The sequence below is a fragment of the Hemiscyllium ocellatum genome, chromosome 37 (genome assembly GCF_020745735.1).
Source record: "Hemiscyllium ocellatum isolate sHemOce1 chromosome 37, sHemOce1.pat.X.cur, whole genome shotgun sequence".
Taxonomy (NCBI): Eukaryota; Metazoa; Chordata; class Chondrichthyes; order Orectolobiformes; family Hemiscylliidae; genus Hemiscyllium; species Hemiscyllium ocellatum.
In genome coordinates, this window is record NC_083437.1 from 23,680,537 (window position 1) to 23,699,412 (window position 18,876).

General features: G+C 42.8%; 1 protein-coding gene across 1 annotated transcript in view; it reads right to left on the reverse strand.

The window, feature by feature from the left end:
• Nucleotides 1–18,391, reverse strand: part of LOC132833791 (transmembrane protein 88) — a 35,366-nt gene extending 16,975 nt beyond the window's left edge. Inside the window, exon 1 of the mRNA XM_060852367.1 lies at nucleotides 18,116–18,391. Coding sequence (XP_060708350.1) covers nucleotides 18,116–18,391 — 276 coding nt within the window. The remainder of the gene's footprint in view (nucleotides 1–18,115) is intronic.
• Nucleotides 18,392–18,876: the final 485 nt, after the last annotated feature.

The window sequence follows — 18,876 nt, forward strand, 5'->3', positions numbered from 1 at the left end:
CCTCTATAAGGAGTCTTCTTGTGGTCACGTAAGACAGAAGCTTTTTTGTTGTATTGTCAATTTCAAGTGGAATTTACCTTTCTCTTTGAAGTATCATTAACCTGATTATGCAAGTATAATTTCCATTACTTCTGTTATCTGTTAAGGTAAAGGACACAAAAAGTGGAACAGTCACTTGATTCTACAAATCTAGGTATTGCTGAGAAAAAGACAGGCTGAAATAACTTTTCACCTTGTAAGTATCAGGGCAGCATTGCAAGAATTTCAAATCTCGATGGGAACAACAACTTATACTGCAGGAGATGAGGGTGCTGATTGATTTGCAAATAGATTCAGATTAGTAGAGGTGTTGCCATGGAGGATGTACCATTCTGGTTAACTGTCAAACCTTTGTTCAAATTCAAACTAGGTAGGTTGACTTTGATTGGCCAGAGCTTTGCTGGGTCATACACCAGGGAATGTCTATCGTCCAACCTTTTGTTCAGCTGGGCATCTTCTTTCTGGGTTGCAAAGGACAGGATCCTGTGTGTTAATATATGCAGCTGCTTGCACCACTAAGTGAGTCACATTGTAAGTCTAACTATTAATCTTAAATTAGTTAATAGTGCAATTATGATTGTTTAGCAAGTTTTGTCCAATTACAGGATTGCATCCAACATAAGGCACTGGGCTAGGAGTTCTGCAAGCACAGGCTGGTTGGAGACAGTTTTTACTCTGCTTTTTCTGAGCAGCTGAAGGATGTGTTGCTTAATATGACCCGCCAGCCTGATCTGGAACAAAAGCCTACAAGCTTGGCATTAAGCCAACACTAAAATTCAGACACCATAATTAACACGACAGGGTAGGCTTCACCAATATTATGGAGGGGTCAAGGGAAGGAAATCAACTGTATTGTGATGGATCCAACAGGATAATTGGAAACATGACAGCCACCTGAATCAGGGTCAGCATGAGCAAAGCTATTGTAGAAGGAGTAACAGCAGAATTGTTGAGTAGTGACAGACAGTAACAGAGGAGGCAGCTGCTTAGCAGGAGAGAGAGGAGGGCTGGCAGCATTGCCAGCTACACATCAGTACTATTGACCAAGTTTAACCAACCAGAGCAAAAATAGAAAATCTAAAATGTGAGACATCCTTGTATTGACTTGAAAAATTGGTGATCTGGGGGAATGGAATAGTAAAACGCCCTGGTCAATGTTTATCCTTCAGTCAAATTATTTGTTCTCTATCGTCATAGTGATTGGAACCAGGTTGATGCTGTTAACTATGAAATTCTTGATTGGTCTAATCAGAAAAGCCTTGGCTGACCAACATAACCAGGAGATTAGAATCTCCTCAGTTGAGGACTGACTCGAAGCTGGCTGTGTACCAATGGACAAAGGGTGACATAGTGATGGGATACTAGCCTCGGTAAAGTTATTTCGAATGTATTGCTCTTTATTGGAGATTTTGGTGTGTAAATTAGCAGTTCAAAAGCACTTCCTTTACTGTGGCATACTTTGGAGGTCATGCACAATGTAAGAACAAGACATTATTTTCATCTTTTACAACTGAGAAACCACTTGGCCCATCTGACCAGTGCTGGTGACTATGCTTCACACAGGTTTCCGCCCTATCCCCCCACCACCCCTCCCCACCATCAGCAGATTCTTTCTCCTTTATGTACTTATTTGATTTCCCATTAATTGGATCAACACTATCTGAATCAACGATATCATAAGGTACCAGGTTACACACTTTAATGTTCCCCATGTAAAGATACTTGTTCTAAATCCTTTATTGAGTTTAGTAGTGAGTGTTTTATAATCATGACTCTACATGTGGAATATCTTCTCTGCATCTAATCTATCAAATCCCTTCATGATGTTAAAGATCTCTGTAAGGAACTTCTCAACCTTCTCTTTTCGAGTGAAAAAAAAGCAACAGCCTATTTATTTTTCCTTAAAGTCATAATTACTCAGATCTGGCATTATTATGGTATTTTTGTTTCACTTTCTCCAGTGCCTCTGTATTCTTTTCTCTACTGTGTGTGTTGGTGAGGTGGGTGGGGTGCAGAACTGTGCATAGTGCTCTTAGTGTGCTCAACATGCTATACAAGTTCAGCATAATTTTGCTGTTTTTAAATTCTGTTCCTCTAGAATGAACAACAGTACTGCATCGACATTGCCATGGTCATAACAATCTGCTTTAAGGCCTAATTAATGGGAATCATTGATCTAGGAGCACAAGGCATTAATGTGGAAATGGAGAATGTAACTGTGTCTCTGTTGTCATGTGGGAGAGACTCTGCTGGAGAGTGGGAAGTAGGGCAGTTTAGGTTAGAGAACTCTGCTGCAATAGCACCATGTACATATTGTTAATAAAATCCATTTAAAGACACCCCTTGATGCCTGGCCAGTGCTGAACTAACAGATAAACTTAAACTCCAACATGGTGGCAGCGATGAAAACTGGAGAACTGGCAAGCGACCGTATTGCCTCTTCCAAAGAAGACCCACCAAACCACATGCCAATCAGGCAGTGATAAGGCCAGCAGGGGGCTTTTGATAGACCAAGGGCCAGAAGTCGCACCTGATAAGAGCTGCCAGCCAATCAGAACCCTGCAGGTCACACTCAGCATTCCATGAAGGAGGCAAATGCTGCTGCCAGAAGATTATTCCCAGAATCTGAAGATCGTGTAGAACCCCAAACAAACAAGCTTGATGTGTGTGTGTGTGTGTGTGTGGGGGGGGGGGGGAGGGGAGAATGATATGGTGTTAAGTGGTCATAGACAGAGAGGGAGGGAAGGGGAGGTGGTGTCACTAGTCAGAGTGACGGTGTGGTTTGCTTCCAGAAAGCATACCCATATCCAATGTCCACTGTTTCTGGTCGCTAAGGGTCTTTGATCGAAGGACAGCCCCAGCCCAGGGAGACAATCCAGCTGCAGTGTAGTAGCTCTCATGAACATTGCTTAGCAACAGGCTAGTCAGGACCAGTTCCTGACTGGGGTGGGGGAGGGGGTGTTACAAGTGATTGAAGCCCCACAGTCATTATTTATGTGCCACAGAAAAAGGATAAAATCCTCTGCTCCTGGTACAGACAGGTTCGGAGGCAAGAACTAAACTTATTTAAGTGGGATAATGGCGTACCTAAACTCCACCACCTTCTCGCCTCCATCAACATTAAGCTCTGGTTGGGAGGGTCCATGGACCCTCCTTCTTGCCTCTCTGTCAATTGTGGTCCATTTGAGGGCTTCACTTGTCCCACTGTGACTACCTCAGCTACAGTGGGCTGTTGCCATGCAACATTCCCATCACTGGAAACAGAGAATTTCACCCCCAACCACATTTATCTCATCCCACTTCGGCCACCCCATCCCAAAAAACACTTACTAAGCCACACTGAATTAATTCCTCATTTCCTACTTTCCCGCCAAAAGTCGTCAAAATCACCCAGCAACAACATTATTAATAACACCCGCTCTATGCCTTAATGCCAACTGTGATCTTGTGATCCGTTACACATGTGAATTAATAGATTTCATCGTGAATATTGCACTGAGAAATGACACAATATGAGACAAATCCATCACTTCAACTCTGATGCTTACTCACTCTCCCTTCCACTCGTTTCATTAGCTGCCACTGACTGTCCCTTCCCATTACCTCACACTACCAGATTCTCAGAACTTCATTTTTTTAATCTACCTTGATATTGTGTCTCTGAATTTATGGATGCGGCTCAAAGACTGAATTAGAAGCCATGAAACATGAAATCGATTTGCAGTAAGTGACAGTCAAATTAGAGGTAGCTCTCCATCAAATTGTGTTATCTAGTCAGTGTTGCCTAAGCCATTGATTGTTCGTGTGTCTCTGGAAATATCTGTCAATAATCCATCATGGTTATATTGAAGGTAATAGGCACCAAGTGAATAATGAAACTGGTGAAGTGCGACACTGCACTTTGACAACTAATTTAACAGCTTCATTCTGTAGAATTTCTCGCTGGGACTGAACCTAAACCGCATCAGTTACTGCCTCCAATCTGGTCTTCCGTTGCACTTCATGTTTTTATTCTGTGAGATAAGATTGTTTCTATGATCTGGAGACAAGTAATTAAATATAAATCTCAATCTTGATCTCAGTCTGAAATTCAACCCAGTTTCCATATGCGAAGGAATGGGTAAGGTTAAAAGCGAATAAATAATCAATAGCACAGTTTATTTGGCTATGAAGCACAAATGTATTTTCTTTGTGATTCTTCGTTCCAACATTCTGGTCCCCATTCCATAGAAGCCAATCTGCTTCAGTCACCTTAAAATCAAATTGGAAATAATGCAAACAACTGGACCAAATGTGATGCATGCAAGGAAACAAGAGGGGAAATTGCAGCAACATTGGCAATAATTTTTCTGTCACCTTTGGGTGTGCAGGAGAATTGGAGAATTGCAAACATTACACACTTGTTCTAAAAAGAATGTAAGGGTAAATCAAACAACTACAGACCCATTATTTAACTTTGGTGGTTGGAAATGTACAGAAATGAGAGTTCAGGACAAAGTGAACAGTTACATGAACAGGGTTAGAGGGACTGGGTAATGGAGGGAGGGTGGGTCTAGGGGGGATGCTCTTCAGAGGGTCAGCATGGACTCAAGGTGCCAAATGGCCTGCTTCCACACTGTAGGGATTCTATGATTCTTTGAAATGCAACGAGATTCAGGATGGATTTCTTCAAGGAAACTCGTATTGACCTAACTTACTGGAGTTTTTTTCTTTGGAAGAGAATGGGTTATGCTTTGTTGTACCCAGAAAACTTTGGATCTGGTCCTGCACAAATAGACTTGTAAGCAAAGTCAGAGTACATGGAATAAGAGGAACCACAAAAAAATCCATCTGGTTCCCCGATTTCTTTATGGAAGGAACTGCCATCCTTATCCAGGTTAAAAACAATGACTGCAGATGCTGGAAACCAGATTCTGGAATAGTGGTGCTGGAAGAGCACAGCAGTTGAGGCAGCATCCAAAGTGCAACATATGTGACTCTAGACCCTTAACTGCCGTCTGACTGCTGACTCAATTGGTGATGCCCACATCTATGAATAAATTTTTTAAAAGTAACATGGATACAAAATTGAATGAGTGAAAGGACACAGAACATTAATTTATGGATGTTTTTCAGGCTGGGACATGGCTTGTATTGGCATTCCCCAGAATTATTGTTGGGATCATTGCTTCTCCTGATATATATTAATGATGTAGACCTTGGTATACAGGGTACAATTTCAACATTTGTATTTGTTATAGATCTTAGAAGCATTGCAAGCTGTGAGGAGGATGGTGCAGGACTTCTAACGGAAATAGGCAAGTTGTTGAATGGCATGGATAACAGCTGATGGATTTCAATGTGGAGAAATGTGAGGGGATATATTTTGGTGGATGAACATAAACATACAATAGAAAATAAAGGGTACAACTCTAAATGGGGTGCAGGAGCAGAGGGACCCGGATGTACATGCAAGCATAAGTCACTTAAAGAGGCAGAACAGCATAAAAAAGGAGTTGATAAATCAAACAGTATCTGGAGCTTTTTTAACTGGAGGAGAAAGTGAGGGCTGCAGATGCTGGAGATTAGAGCTGAAAATGTGTTGCTGGAAAAGCGCAGCAGGTCAGGCAGCATCCAAGGAACAGGAGAATCGACGTTTCGGGTATAAGCCCTTCTTCAGTTGATGCTGCCTGACCTGCTGCACTTTTCCAGCAACACATTTTCAGCTTTTTTAACTGGAGTATGGAATACAACAGCAAGGAAGTTATACTGATCTTGTATAAGACACTAATTTGGCTTCAGCTAGAGTTTTGTGGTCAGTCCTGGGTGTTGCACTTTAGGAAGAATGTGATGGCATTGAAAGGACTGCAGAAGAGGTTTAGGAAAATGGTTCCAGGGATGAAGGGCTGCAGTTATGAAGAATTGGAACTCTCCACCTCGGAGACTGAGAGGAGATCTGATTGAAGTATTCAAGATCATGAACGGCCTAGACAGAGTAAAAAGGGACATTTCTCACTTGTGAAAGGATCAAGAAAGAGAGGGCACAGAGTTAAAACATTAAAAGGAAAGGAAGCAAAAGTGACATTGAGAAAAACATTTTCTGGCAGTGTGTAGTATATGCCAATACAAGCCATGTCCCAGCCTGAAAAACATCCATAAATTAATGTTCTGTGTCCTTTCACTCATTCACTCACTCTGTCTGACAGAGCGGTGAAGGCAGGTTCAATAAAAACTTCCAAAAAGAAAAATAGATGGTTATTTGAAAAGGAACAGTGAGCAGAGTTGCAAGGAGAAGACAGGGGAATAGCACTATGTGCAACAGTGATTTGGAGAACAGATTTAAATCAGATGGGCCTAATAGCCCCTTTCTGAGACTGTAACAATTCTGCATGGAATGGAGAGGGAACAGTTAAACAAAAGCCAAAGTAGTGTGCCTGTTAGTCTGTCTCTTCTTTTCTTGATTTTAACCATTTCAGCTAAGGATTGGGGATAGGACATAGGGAGCAGTTACTGGGCAACAAAGTGAAGCCATCCTTCCCATCAATTGGGTGAATCACACTCCTTAGGGAACTTGTGGGAGACTCCTCCTCTGACCTTAGTGATGAGATTTGCACAGGGGCGTGTAGCCTTTAGGGACTCCTGCGAAGGGGATTGGTTGCATTCTGGCAGGAATAAGATCAGCAGTCTTGCAACAATCTTATTAAATGCAAAAATTTAGCGAAAGCTTGAGCAAATAAGCTGTGAGAGCATTTTACTGTGGAAAAGTAAGTAATAAGTCAGAAATACCACGAAAGACCTGAATTGAAGAAGTACTGAGATCTCAGAACTTTATTGGGCTGAAGCAGGTTCCAGCCACGGGAAGAGGTGAAACTTTGGAGGAACTTGGAAACAAGAATGAGATAATGTTGGATGAGGAGACAATGTAGGCCAGTGAGAATGGTCACCAGTTGGTTTGGCAGGCTAAATGACTGGACTTGGTGCAAGGAAGATGATGAGCAACACAGTTTTTGAAGAACTCAAATTTACATAGGGTGGACAGTAATGGACCAGGCAAGAGATCATTGGAATACTCAAATACAGAGATTACTAATGCATGAATGAAGGTCTCAGGATCAGATGAACTGAGGCAGAGACAGCTGACATTATTGAAGCATATATGGAAGATCTTGATGATGAAGATGAGACTAAGTTGATACCTCAGCTCGGGGAAAAATGGGATGCCATGGTTGTCAATGGCCTGGTTTAAGTCAAGCTGGTATCTTGCAAGAGGGATAGAGTTGGTGTCTTGGGAATGGAATTTGTGGTGAAGACTGAAGATGTTAGCTGCAGTCTTCTCAGTATTTAGTTGGAGAGAACATCTGCCCATTTATTACTAAATGTTGGACACAGTGAGGAATCAAAGGGGTTGTGATGTTGGATTGAGCTGCTGGGTAAAATTGTGTTTGGAACGCAACATTGTCTTTTCTGATTGATTTTCTGAGAGGCAGATGGGAAATGTCACAATGCAAACTCTGGATCATGGAGTATGGGCAGACAATCCTGCAACTGCCAGTTCTTTTGGGTATAATTCAGTAACATCTGAAACACTGCTCTAACTCTTTTGAAGTCTGGCTTTTTGCACCGTGACAAAGTTTAACAGGACAGCTGCTTTTAGCCAACCAAGTCCAGATTTCATATAGAGCTTAACAGTACCAGTTCCCAGCTGAGATCAGTGCAGTACTTCTGTAGCAATAAACAAGGATTTGCTTCTGAACTCTCTCTCAGAGGCAGCCAGTGCTTGGCGACAATGATCAATTCCGTTATCACAAAAACAAGTGGCAATAAACAGAAATCCATCTCCCAAACCACGAACAGCTAAAATTCTCTCTCACCTCTCACTGATAAAAAATACACATAATGTCAACAGAATAATAACTGAGAATTATTTATATTTTACCAGTGTAAAACTAACAAAACTATAAATAACAGCAATAATAGAATGAAGCTACGTTGTGAATTCATATGAACATGTTAACTTGAACTTAATGTGACTGAGTCCACTGCTTATTTCCTGATCTGAAATTACCTGCAACCTAATCATACTCTCCAATGACTTTAAAAATGGAGAGAGAACAAGGCACCATGCTAAACAGGCAATCAGTTCAATCTCAGCGTCTCTTCACCCAGCAGACTGGTTAAAATGACCTAGAGCGACTATTTCTGGGTTTGCACAGTGCTTTTTGAAGTGTGGGCGGGGGAATTTAATTGAGTGAAAAGCAAAATTCAGCTTCCTGATGGCAGGCCAAAAGGTTTGCCTCTTAAGAATGCCATGAATAACTAAAAATGACATTTATGAACTGAAACTTGTCAGGCAAAAATGGGAAACACATGGTTACAACTCCGACTCCAAATATGAGGAGTCTACTTGGCAGGGTAGATTGCTTCCTGCATTCTCCAGTGAGCACAGGCATCTTCAGTTACGTGGCTTCTTCATAACTAAGAATCTAGATTAGTGTGGTGCTGAAAAAGCACAGCAGGTCAGACAGCATCCAAGGAGCAGGAAGATCGACGTTTCGGGCAAAAGCCCTTCATCAGGAATAGAGGCAGTGTGCCTGCAGAATGGAGAGATAAATGAGAGGGGGATGGGGGTGGGGAGAAAGTAGCATAGAGTACAATAGTTGAATGGGGGTGGGGATGGGGGTGATAGGTCAGAGAGGAGGGTGGAGTGGATAGGTGGAAAGGAAGATAGGCAGGTAGGACAGGTCATGAGGGCAGTGCTGAGCTGGGAGGTTGGAGCCGAGGTGAGGTGGGGGAAGGGGAAATGAGGAAACTGGTGAAGTCCACATTGATGCCCTGGGGTTGAAGTGTTCCGAGGTGGAACATGAGGCATTCTTCCTCCAGGCGTTGGATGGTGAGGGAGCAGCGGTGAAGGAGGCCCAGGACCTGCGTGTCCTTGGCAGAGTGGGAGGGGGAGTTGAAATGTTGGGCCACAGGGCGGTGTGGTTGATTGGTGCAGGCGTCCCGGAGATGTTCCCTAACGCGCTCTGCTAGGAGGCGTCCAGTCTCCCCAGTGTAGAGGAGACTGCATCGGGAGCAATAAATGATACTGGTGGATGTGCAGGTAAAACTTTGATGGATGTGGAAGGCTCCTTTGGGCCTTGGATGGAGGTGAGGGAAGAGTGTGGGTGCAGGTTTTGCAATTCCTGCGGTGGCAGAGGCGGGTGCCAGGAAGGGAGGGTGGGTTGTTGGGGGCCATGGACCTGACCAGGTGGTCACGGAGGGAACGATCTTTGCAGAAAGCGGATGGGGTGGGAAGGGAAATATATCCCTGGTGGTGGGGTCCATTTGGAATTGGCGGAAATGTCGGCGGATGATCCTTCATAACTAAGGCACTCCTTGCTCAAGCATTTACAGTGTAAGGGGTAAAGCCTTACTAGCTCATGACAAGTCTCTGTTATAAGCAATCTGGCTCATTGGTGTTAACTGCTTATGACTGAAAGGGTGAAACATGACTCAGCCAACAAGCTTGTTCAAGAGAGGTAACCAAGAGAGCCAAGCAGGGCTCATCTCACAAGGGCCGAAATATGTGGTGCTGGAAAAGCACAGCTGGTCAGCCAGCATCTGAGGAACAGGAGAGTCGATGTTTCAAGCATGGGCTCTTCATCAGGAATGATGATGAAGAGTTCATGCTTGAAACATCGACTCTTCTGCTCCTGGGACACTGCCTGACCGGCTGTGCTTTTCCAGCACCACATGTTTCGACTCTGATCTCCAGCATCTGCAGTCCTAACTTTCATCTCAGAAGGGTGTTCAACCCAAAACGCCAGGCATCCTGAAAACAAACGTAAAAAATGATGGAGAAAGATGGAATTGATCTTACGTGCTCTAAACTGTTAAATCGACTCTGTGAATGGTGGAGTTGATCATTGATGACCATGTGATCATCTTGCGTGGTAATGTTGTTCCATCTAGGGAGTAGTTTGACCTTTAGGGCCAATGGATGACTCCTTTGAATAAGGCATTGATCTGCTCGAGGGGAAGAGAATGACCCCTTGTATCTTCACTCCACCTTAAAGAGTGTTGGTCCAGTTTAATTGTATATTTTCTCAACTGGAAAGGCTTTCCAACAACTTACATCTTGATCATAAAACCTTGACTAATTTTGAATCCCATTAGCTGATCAACAGCAGGTCCATCACAGGAGCTGGGAGGTACAATCCCTATCAATCAGCAGTGAGTACATTCTTGCTTACAAGTGACAACAAGAACAGACCAGAGGCTAGAAATACCACGTTGAGTAACTCATCTCCTGATTCTTATTCTGGATTAATGGTACTGGAAGAGCACAGCAGTTCAGGCAGCATCCAAGGAGCAGTAAAATCAATGTTTCGGGAAAAAGCCCTTCATCAGGAATACAGGCAGAGAGCCAGAAGCATGGAGAGATAAGCTAGAGGAGGGTGGGGGTGGGGAGAAAGTAGCATAGAGTACAATGGGTGAGTGGGGGAGGGGATGAAGGTGATAGCTCGGGGGCGGGGGAGGGTGGAGTGGATAGGTGGAAAAGAAGATAGGCAGGTAGGACAAGGCATCCACTTATGCACATCCACTAATATCATTTATTGTATCCGTTGCTCCCGATGCAGTCTCCTCTACATTGGGGAGACGGGCGCCTCCTAGCAGGGCACTTTAGGGAACATCACTGGGACACCCGCACCAACCAACCACACCGCCCTGTGGCCCAACATTTCAACTCCCCCTCCCACTCTGCCGAGGACATGAAGGTCCTGGGCCTCCTTCACCGTCGTTCCCTCACCACCAGACGCCTGGAGGAAGAACGCCTCATCTTCCTCCTCGGAACACTTCAACCCCAGGGCATCAATGTGGACTTCATAAGTTTCCTCATTTCCCCTTCCCCCACCTCACCATAGTTCCAAACTTCCAGCTCAGCACTGTCCCCATGACTTGTCCTACCTGTCTATCTTCTTTTCCACCTATCCACTCCACCCTCCCCCCGCCCCCGACCTATCACCTTCATCCCCTCCCCCACTCACTCTATGCTACTTGTACTCTATGCTACTTTCTCCACCCCCACCCTCCTCTAGCTTATCTCTCCACGTTTCAGGCTCTCTGCCTTTATTCCTGATGAAGGGCTTTTGCCGGAAACGTTGATTTTACTGCTCCTCGGATGCTGCCTGAACTGCTGTGCTCTTCCAGCACCACTAATCCAGAATCTGGTTTCCAGCATCTGCAGTCATTGTTTTTACCCTCCTGACTCTTATTGACTACCATCTACAAGGCACAACTCAGGGTGAGTCCAGTTCCAACAACACTCAAGCAGCTTGACACCATCCAGGACAAAGCAGCCCTCTTTACTGGCACCATGTCCATAAATATTCCTCTCCCTCCATTACCAATGCTCAGGAGCAGCTGTGTGTGCTATCTACAAGGTGCACTTTAGAAATGCACCAAAGATCTTCAGACAGCACCTTCCAATGTCACAACTGCTTCCATCTAGTAGGACAAGGGCAGCAGATAAATGGGAACACCACCCTCTGCAAGTTCCCTTTCAAGCCACCCACCATCCTGACTTGGAAATGTCACTGGGTTGAAATTCTAGAATTCCCTCCTGAATGGCATTGTAGGTTTACCCACAGCACGTGGACTCCAGTGATTCAGGAAGGCAGCTCACCACCACCTTCTCAAGGCCAATAAATGCTGCCTCACCCAGCAATGCTCGTGTCCCATTTCCCTCGTCTCATGCCCCACAAGTGAATAAAAAAGGGATGAGTAGTCCATTAGGAAATCCCAGAGCCATCATCACAAAGTGAATGAACGTTTCTTTTAATTTGTTGGAAAAACTCAGTAATAGAGGTGGGCTGGACCTACAGTCCTGAGCGATATAGGGCCTTGTGCTGTACTCTTTGTGGCTGCACACTACATTAATTTTCACTTTCCTGCATCCCCCATCTCTCACAAGTTTCTTGGTGGCAGTGAAGTTGCCAAGGGAACCCTTATTAGCACTGATTTTCCAAGACAGGATGAAGGGAAACAGCTGTCTCCGTAGAAATAAATCAACAGTTGTCAATGTCCATTTCAGGAACAAAGTGGTTTCTGTGAAAATTGGTTGTGATAGGTGTTATCTTATCGGCTGATTGATGTTTCTGATCTATGGGAACCATTCACCTGCCCATCATTTAAAAGTAGTCAGTGTCACTCACTGTACCAGTAAATGCTTCATCCTGCTGTTAAGAGAAGTTCGCTCTGTGAAAAATCCACTCGTACTGATGATAGCCTGACTGGCAGTGAGGCAGGTCGTTTATAATGCTCTCTTACTGCACTTGAATATTACAAAGGAAGTGGCTTTCATGTTGTTCTCTTTCTCTGCCACTACAACTAGACCCCCACCAACCACCAACCCCTCCCAAAATATTCAAATTATTCTGGGAAAAATATAACCATTTTGAAGGTGTGATGGATCAGACAGAGAAATAATAGTTAATTTACTACTTAACAACTAACCCCTGATACAAGTGAAATTATGAAAGCCATTATTTCAAAAACAAAATTCAATGTCAAAATTCCAAATCTAATTGATTTGCAGAGTGAATTTAATTTAAATCCACAGATAACATTTATATAGCACAGAAAGCTTTCTGGTCTATCAGAATGACCAAGGTTAAATCTTGAACTGGAGCTGCCTAATTTAATCACTATCACTTTTATTATATTATTTTATATTTTCCTTTTAATAATATTAAATAAAATACCTTCCAAATAATTTTAAAGTTGTAGCCTCAAAAACCACCAATGTCAATGCGTTCCATCGAAGATAGATGCTGTGGATGAATTTGGGGTTCTTAAAGCTGTTGGCTTGAGTTGTTTTGGAGACCAACCTCTCATATTAATTACAGTGTCCTCTGATGAAATCGACCTGTTTACAGAGGCCAGTGTGAAACTCTAAGACATTGAGCATTGTTGAGGTGGGTGGGGACCTGTGCATTAGCTTTGAGTTTGTAATATGTTCATCAACCCTAATCAATTCACTCTAAATTCCAATGTATTCACCCCAGCACAGTTCTGGTCTCCTGTTATAGATAAAATGTGAAATCTGAAAGGGTTCAGAAAAAATTTACAAGGATGTTGCCAGGGTTGAAGGGTTTGAGCTATAGGGAGAGGCTGAATAGGCTGGAGCTATTTTACCTGGAGCATTAGGGGCTGAGGGGTAATATTTTGGGTTTATAAAATCATGAGGGACATGGATAGGGTGAATAGCTAAGGTCTTTTTTCCCCAGGGCATAGGTTTAAAGTGAGAGCAGAAAGATTTAAAAAGGACCTAAGGGGCAACGTTTTCACACAGAGAGTGGTACATGTATGGAATGAGGAAGTGGTGGAGGTTGGTACAATGACAACATTTAAAAGGAACCTGGGTGATTAGGAAGGGTTTAAAGGGATATGGGCCAAATTCTAGCAAATGGGACTAGATTAGTATAGGATATCTGGTTGGCATGGACGATTTGGATGTTTCTGTTCTGTACATCTCTATGACTCTATGTAATGCCTCTTGCAATTTAATCCTCACAGCCTAGGTTTCATTCTGGTAACTCTCCAATGCCAATATCTTCTTCTCAAGGTGTTCAGAGTGCCTTGAACTGCAAATGCCAGATGTTGTAGAAGCAGCATTTTGTGTGGCTGAGGCGTGACATTTACATCCTTGGGTTCCACTCCTCTAGACACAAAGGTCAGTGTTCCATTAGCCTTTTTGAACATTCTACAGTTCTCACCTTCATCTCCAACCTGCAGAAAATAGCAATCTCCTAGAGCAAGCAGCTTCAGCAGAAACTATTTGTATTTATCACTTTGTAATGAGGTGGTATTTCTTTCCCCTGGAAGAAAATTACTGCCTCATTTATATTGTGGCACAGACTCCAAAGACTGGGCTGTCATCCAGCAGTGCAGAGAACAGCCGTAAGTATGGCTCACTTAAAGATTCAATTTATTGCATTTGCAGTTCGTAAAGTTTAAAGGCTGCAGAAAGCTTACCAAGAGAAATTTAGCGAGAAAATGAGCTCACTGGCAGGACAAGAAGAAAATAAAGCACTAAGAAGGCAAAAGTAATGAGGAATAGGTGTTACACAAATGGAGGCTGGGAATGAAAGGTTAGCTGGTTGGTGGAGCCAGGGAGAAAGATTATTTAAGATCTGATGACTCCAACAGGATTACATTGGATGCCATATTAAGGACCAACAGATATCATCAATAAATTCTCCAGGTCTTATAGAGATATAAATTCTGTACATGCGGAGCAGAATCATGCAAAATAAATTGAATATCTGTGCAGGCCAGAGAGCCATGACAGAATGGTGAAAGTTAGGAGGATTTGAATAATCCACAGTTTTGCTTGATCTTAGATGATTAGCAAGTATTGGTGTGGACATTTCAATAGGTAGTGTTGATTTTGTGGTCCGCTTTCTTACATGACGAGATATGGTTAATGTCAGACTACAAGAGACTCTATGTTTTACACTCCTTTACCTCAGTTTAAACTGGATTTGCAGTGATCACCAAGAATTAAATAATTCTGTAAAATAAGATTTCTCTTGATCAACATTAAGGACTGAGAAAAAGTACTTCTATGTATTTTGCAAATAACGTAGCTTACCTTAAAATTATTGATCCATGATTTACCCAGTGGCCAGTGCACACTGGAATGTCTTTGCTGTGAGGGGTCTTGCAGCAGTGTTGGTTATTCTGGGTTTCTGCACTGTTTATCACAGGTGTTTCTCAAAGGGAGGCAGGTTCTGGCAGCTTAAAAGGATGTGGAAGAAGTTGTCACCCCCGGGGTGCCCCATCTCATCCCCGGTGCCTTCCCATGAAGCAGATTCTCAGAATGCTCATAAAGATGGAAGCAAGGATCCAGCAACTTCTGAGAAACTGCTTTCACGACAGCAACAATCTCCTGGAGAAGGGTCCTTCCTTTTTTATGGTACAGGCCTCCACCAAGCTACTTGCAACATAGGGTTTCAGTACTTCCAGCGCAGATTAATTACATTGTTGGGCTGTGAAAATTCAGATAGGAATTGTATTCCCAGTGGAGGAGTCCCCTGTTGTAGTAGTGGAACAGAATTGCAGGTCCGAGACCCCATTGTTTGTTGCTACTTAACTTAGTTTAAACATCTGAGCCATCAAATAGCATACGTTGCTGTTAAACAAAATAGGAGATTCTCAACTTACACTGTGATTAAGACATGTTATAAATAATGGTGTTTACAGCATCCAACTGCATCCCAACACTTTACTGCTAATCTCCAATCAGTCATTGCAGCTTTAACAACCCCCTTGGCATTTGCAGGAGTGTTATGGCCACAGAGGGTGATTCATGATACGTCAACAGCACTTTGAAGTGAAAGGAACCCTGGGACCTGAAAATACAGGTCTACGTGCAGAATACTGAATAAAGACTCGTGACAAGAAGTGAAAACATGGAGAAGAGCTGCCAACTGTTTCCACTCAGTATTCCAGCTCCTAAACATAGGAGCTCAGGGTAATCTTTAAAGTCAAATGGAAATGATTGACATATATAAAATATTGATCATTTGTATCAGGCACAGCACATGAAAGAAACCAACAATTTAGGTGGATGCTGCAGTGCAGTACTGAAGGAATGCTACACTTTCAGAAAAGACACTAAACCAATATAGAAGTGCAAGATACATTTGACCAAGAGCAGGTGAGTTCTTCTAGGGTATTACTCATGATTTATCTCATGAATACGTTCCTCAGAAGCAAATTACCTGATTGATGATCCCATTGTGGTTTGTGGGATCTTGCTGTGCATAAACTGACAGGCCCATTTCTCCATGTTGCAGCAGTGACTAATCTTCTACACCTACTTCATTGGTTGACAAGCACATTGAAACCTCATGAGGTTATGAAAGTTGCTAAATAAATACAAGCTTCTCGTTTGCCTTTCTCTTATGTTTACACAAACTAATGTGTAATATAGATTCTGCTACACTCTAAAATAATCTGAATAAAAACCTTTGCGTTATCTGGGCAAATGGAAGTAATTTGCTGCAGAACTCATTTCTACCAGATTTCCATTATTTGTTGGCTTCCGTAACCCTTTTTGCCCAGAAATGTGGGGCTTTTCTTCCTTCTCATCCCCATCAGCCTCCTGTCTTGATTTAAGGCTTAACCAACAAGTGTTATAACTGGATAGCATAAGACTTGTACAAAGAGAACCCTGGTATGTAACTAAAAGTTTGAACAGCAAGACCTTGGCCAGACATGTCTCCGCCTCCCACAACAGGGTGACATAATAAATACCGTACCAAAAACAGAAATTGCTGGGAAAACTCAGCAGGTCTGACAGCATCTGTGAAGAGAAAGCAGATTTAATGTTTCAGGTCCAGTGACCCTTCCTCAGAACAATAATTACTGTGTCCATCTCCACCAGATGTGTCACAGCCATGTCAATGTCATAGCATCAGGTATAAGCTGTAATCATCAGAGAAGCAAAACAAAAATGTGGTCCTCTGAGTAGCTCACTGTGCGTTGCTAAGGTACAGTGTAATCTTAGTTTCATATCATGTCTCATTGTTTCCCTCATGAATTTGTGTTGAGATTACTTTAGGTTTAGCAACATACAACTATTCATTCAATTTCACTGTGGGTTTTCAAATGAAGCTAATTTTACATGTCATCTTCAAATGAACTGGGAAAGTTTCTTAAGGCTATATGCTTAAAACTCAGAAACATAGAGAGGGGATTATTTTAATACAAAAAGGAAATTTTCCAATGGGTACAGACCAGTTAATGGAAAATACTGACTCACTCTGTCACTTGATAGATTTTTAAGTTCCTTGATGCTGAAGCAGTTTAAAAGTTACTGGTAATTTCAGTTTATTTCTCTAGTTTAAGTTCTCATACATCAACATCTGGGAATGCAGACAAGGAAGCAACTTGATCCCAGATTTCCACCCACACCCCTTCCCGAGATATACACAAGACCACGGATCAAAATTCTAGAACTCCAATTACACTGTGGGTGTATCTACACCATTTGGAATGCCACGGGTTCAAGATGGATCACGACCATCTTCTCAATGGCAGTTAGTACTAGGCAATAAACGCTGGTCTAGCCAGCGAAGCTCAGTCGCATGAAAGAATAAAGAAAACATGGCTCAGCAGGTAAGTTGTCCACATTTTGCAGCCCTGGATAATTAAATGTATGTGGTCACAGGTAACCAGATCCCCTGAAAGTGGGAACTTGGGAATTTTGTAGTGACTTACTGACAGGTGCAGATGTGAATCAAACCTACACTTCCACGTAGCCTCCGGCCCATCATTAAATCAAACAATAGCCTGGTTTGTGACTTATAAAGATGGATCAAGATTCCCTTATGTATTCTTTGTTTTTAAATTAAGACATGATTTTTTTCTCAAAGGAAGCATTGTTAAGGTAATTCTGAGATCCTGTTTAAAAGGTAGACCCTTGCAATCTCTACCATGTGTGGAAGATTAAAACTTGAGTTCTTTTACCTTGAAAGTACACCTTTAGATAAAAATTTGCTTTAACGTAAGATAACTACAGAAAATAGTCTACTATGCCTCATTGACTAAAGTTTCTGGCTATATTGTTACAGTGTGATTCACACCCGAGGCACCACATGCAGCTGCACAGCAGTAGCTAAGATTCACTCACTGGCATTGCTGACAGAACTGGAGCATTTTAATGTTTTTTTTTGCTGCACCATCTGTTTGCGTTTGAAAGTTTTTTTTATTAATATTAGACAAGCTTTAAGGAATGTTACTTCCTCACTAGCAGGTCATCATCAGTAGCAATCCTCTATCACTCAGATGAAGAAGTGAATTTAGATCCACATAAAAGGAGCACGATCCCTTCTCTCTATTCATCACAACTGGTGCGATTCTATCCTTTAACATTCAACGAGAACACCTCACCCACAATCATGGAAAAGGCATAATTATCGAAAAATTCATGCAGTCTTTACAACCAACTAAAGTTAAAGGATTGCATCTTCAACTGGGGCAGAAGGCCCCTCAGCTTCATTTCACAGCCACTACAAAACAAATTGAGAATTAGCCATGACTTACTTACCCTGGAGTGACATTGAAACCCAAAGTACACCACCACGATAGTGGGCAGCAGCACAATGCAAAACACAGTGCCCATGAGGACAAAGTTCAGGAGGAACAGCAGAAAGTTAAAGGCAGTGACCAGGAAAGCCCATCCCCAGAACTCGCACATGCTGCGTGTTTCCAGAGGCCATGGTTGGTCATCAATGCTGTACGGTGGAGGGTGAACATGATTGAGCATGCAAGCTGTGTCCGATACACTGTCGGCATCAAAGTCCTCAATCTCTTGCCCTGCCATTTTACCACTGCAGATATTTCTTTTTTGATTTGTCTTCCACAGTTAATTGATTTTTTTTGATGCAGCTCCCAGCTTCAGCGTTCAGGGTCCGACGAGATACTGGGGCTACAGGCTCCGATCCACACAAATAGTTTCCTTGTCGGTCGCCCTGTTATTCCCACATTAACGGTGCCCCGTCCTGCAATTGATATGAATTACTCTTAGCGTTGAGGGCTAGTGAGGAGTTCCAGTCTTGCCTGAGCAGCATCCACAAACGGCAGCTGATTCTATCAGCCTTTTGACACTAAGCCAGTTAGTCGAGATTAACAAGCAGCCTGAGGATGCAGTCCTTCCCGCCACTAACCAATCCCCTTGTGCTGTATCCCCAGCCACAGAATGCACCACCCAGATCAGCACCTGGGTATCAGACAGTCAGGAAAAACTGAAGCAGCATCCACCAGATATCAGCTGCAGTTACATACACAAGGTGCAAAATCTTAAAGAAG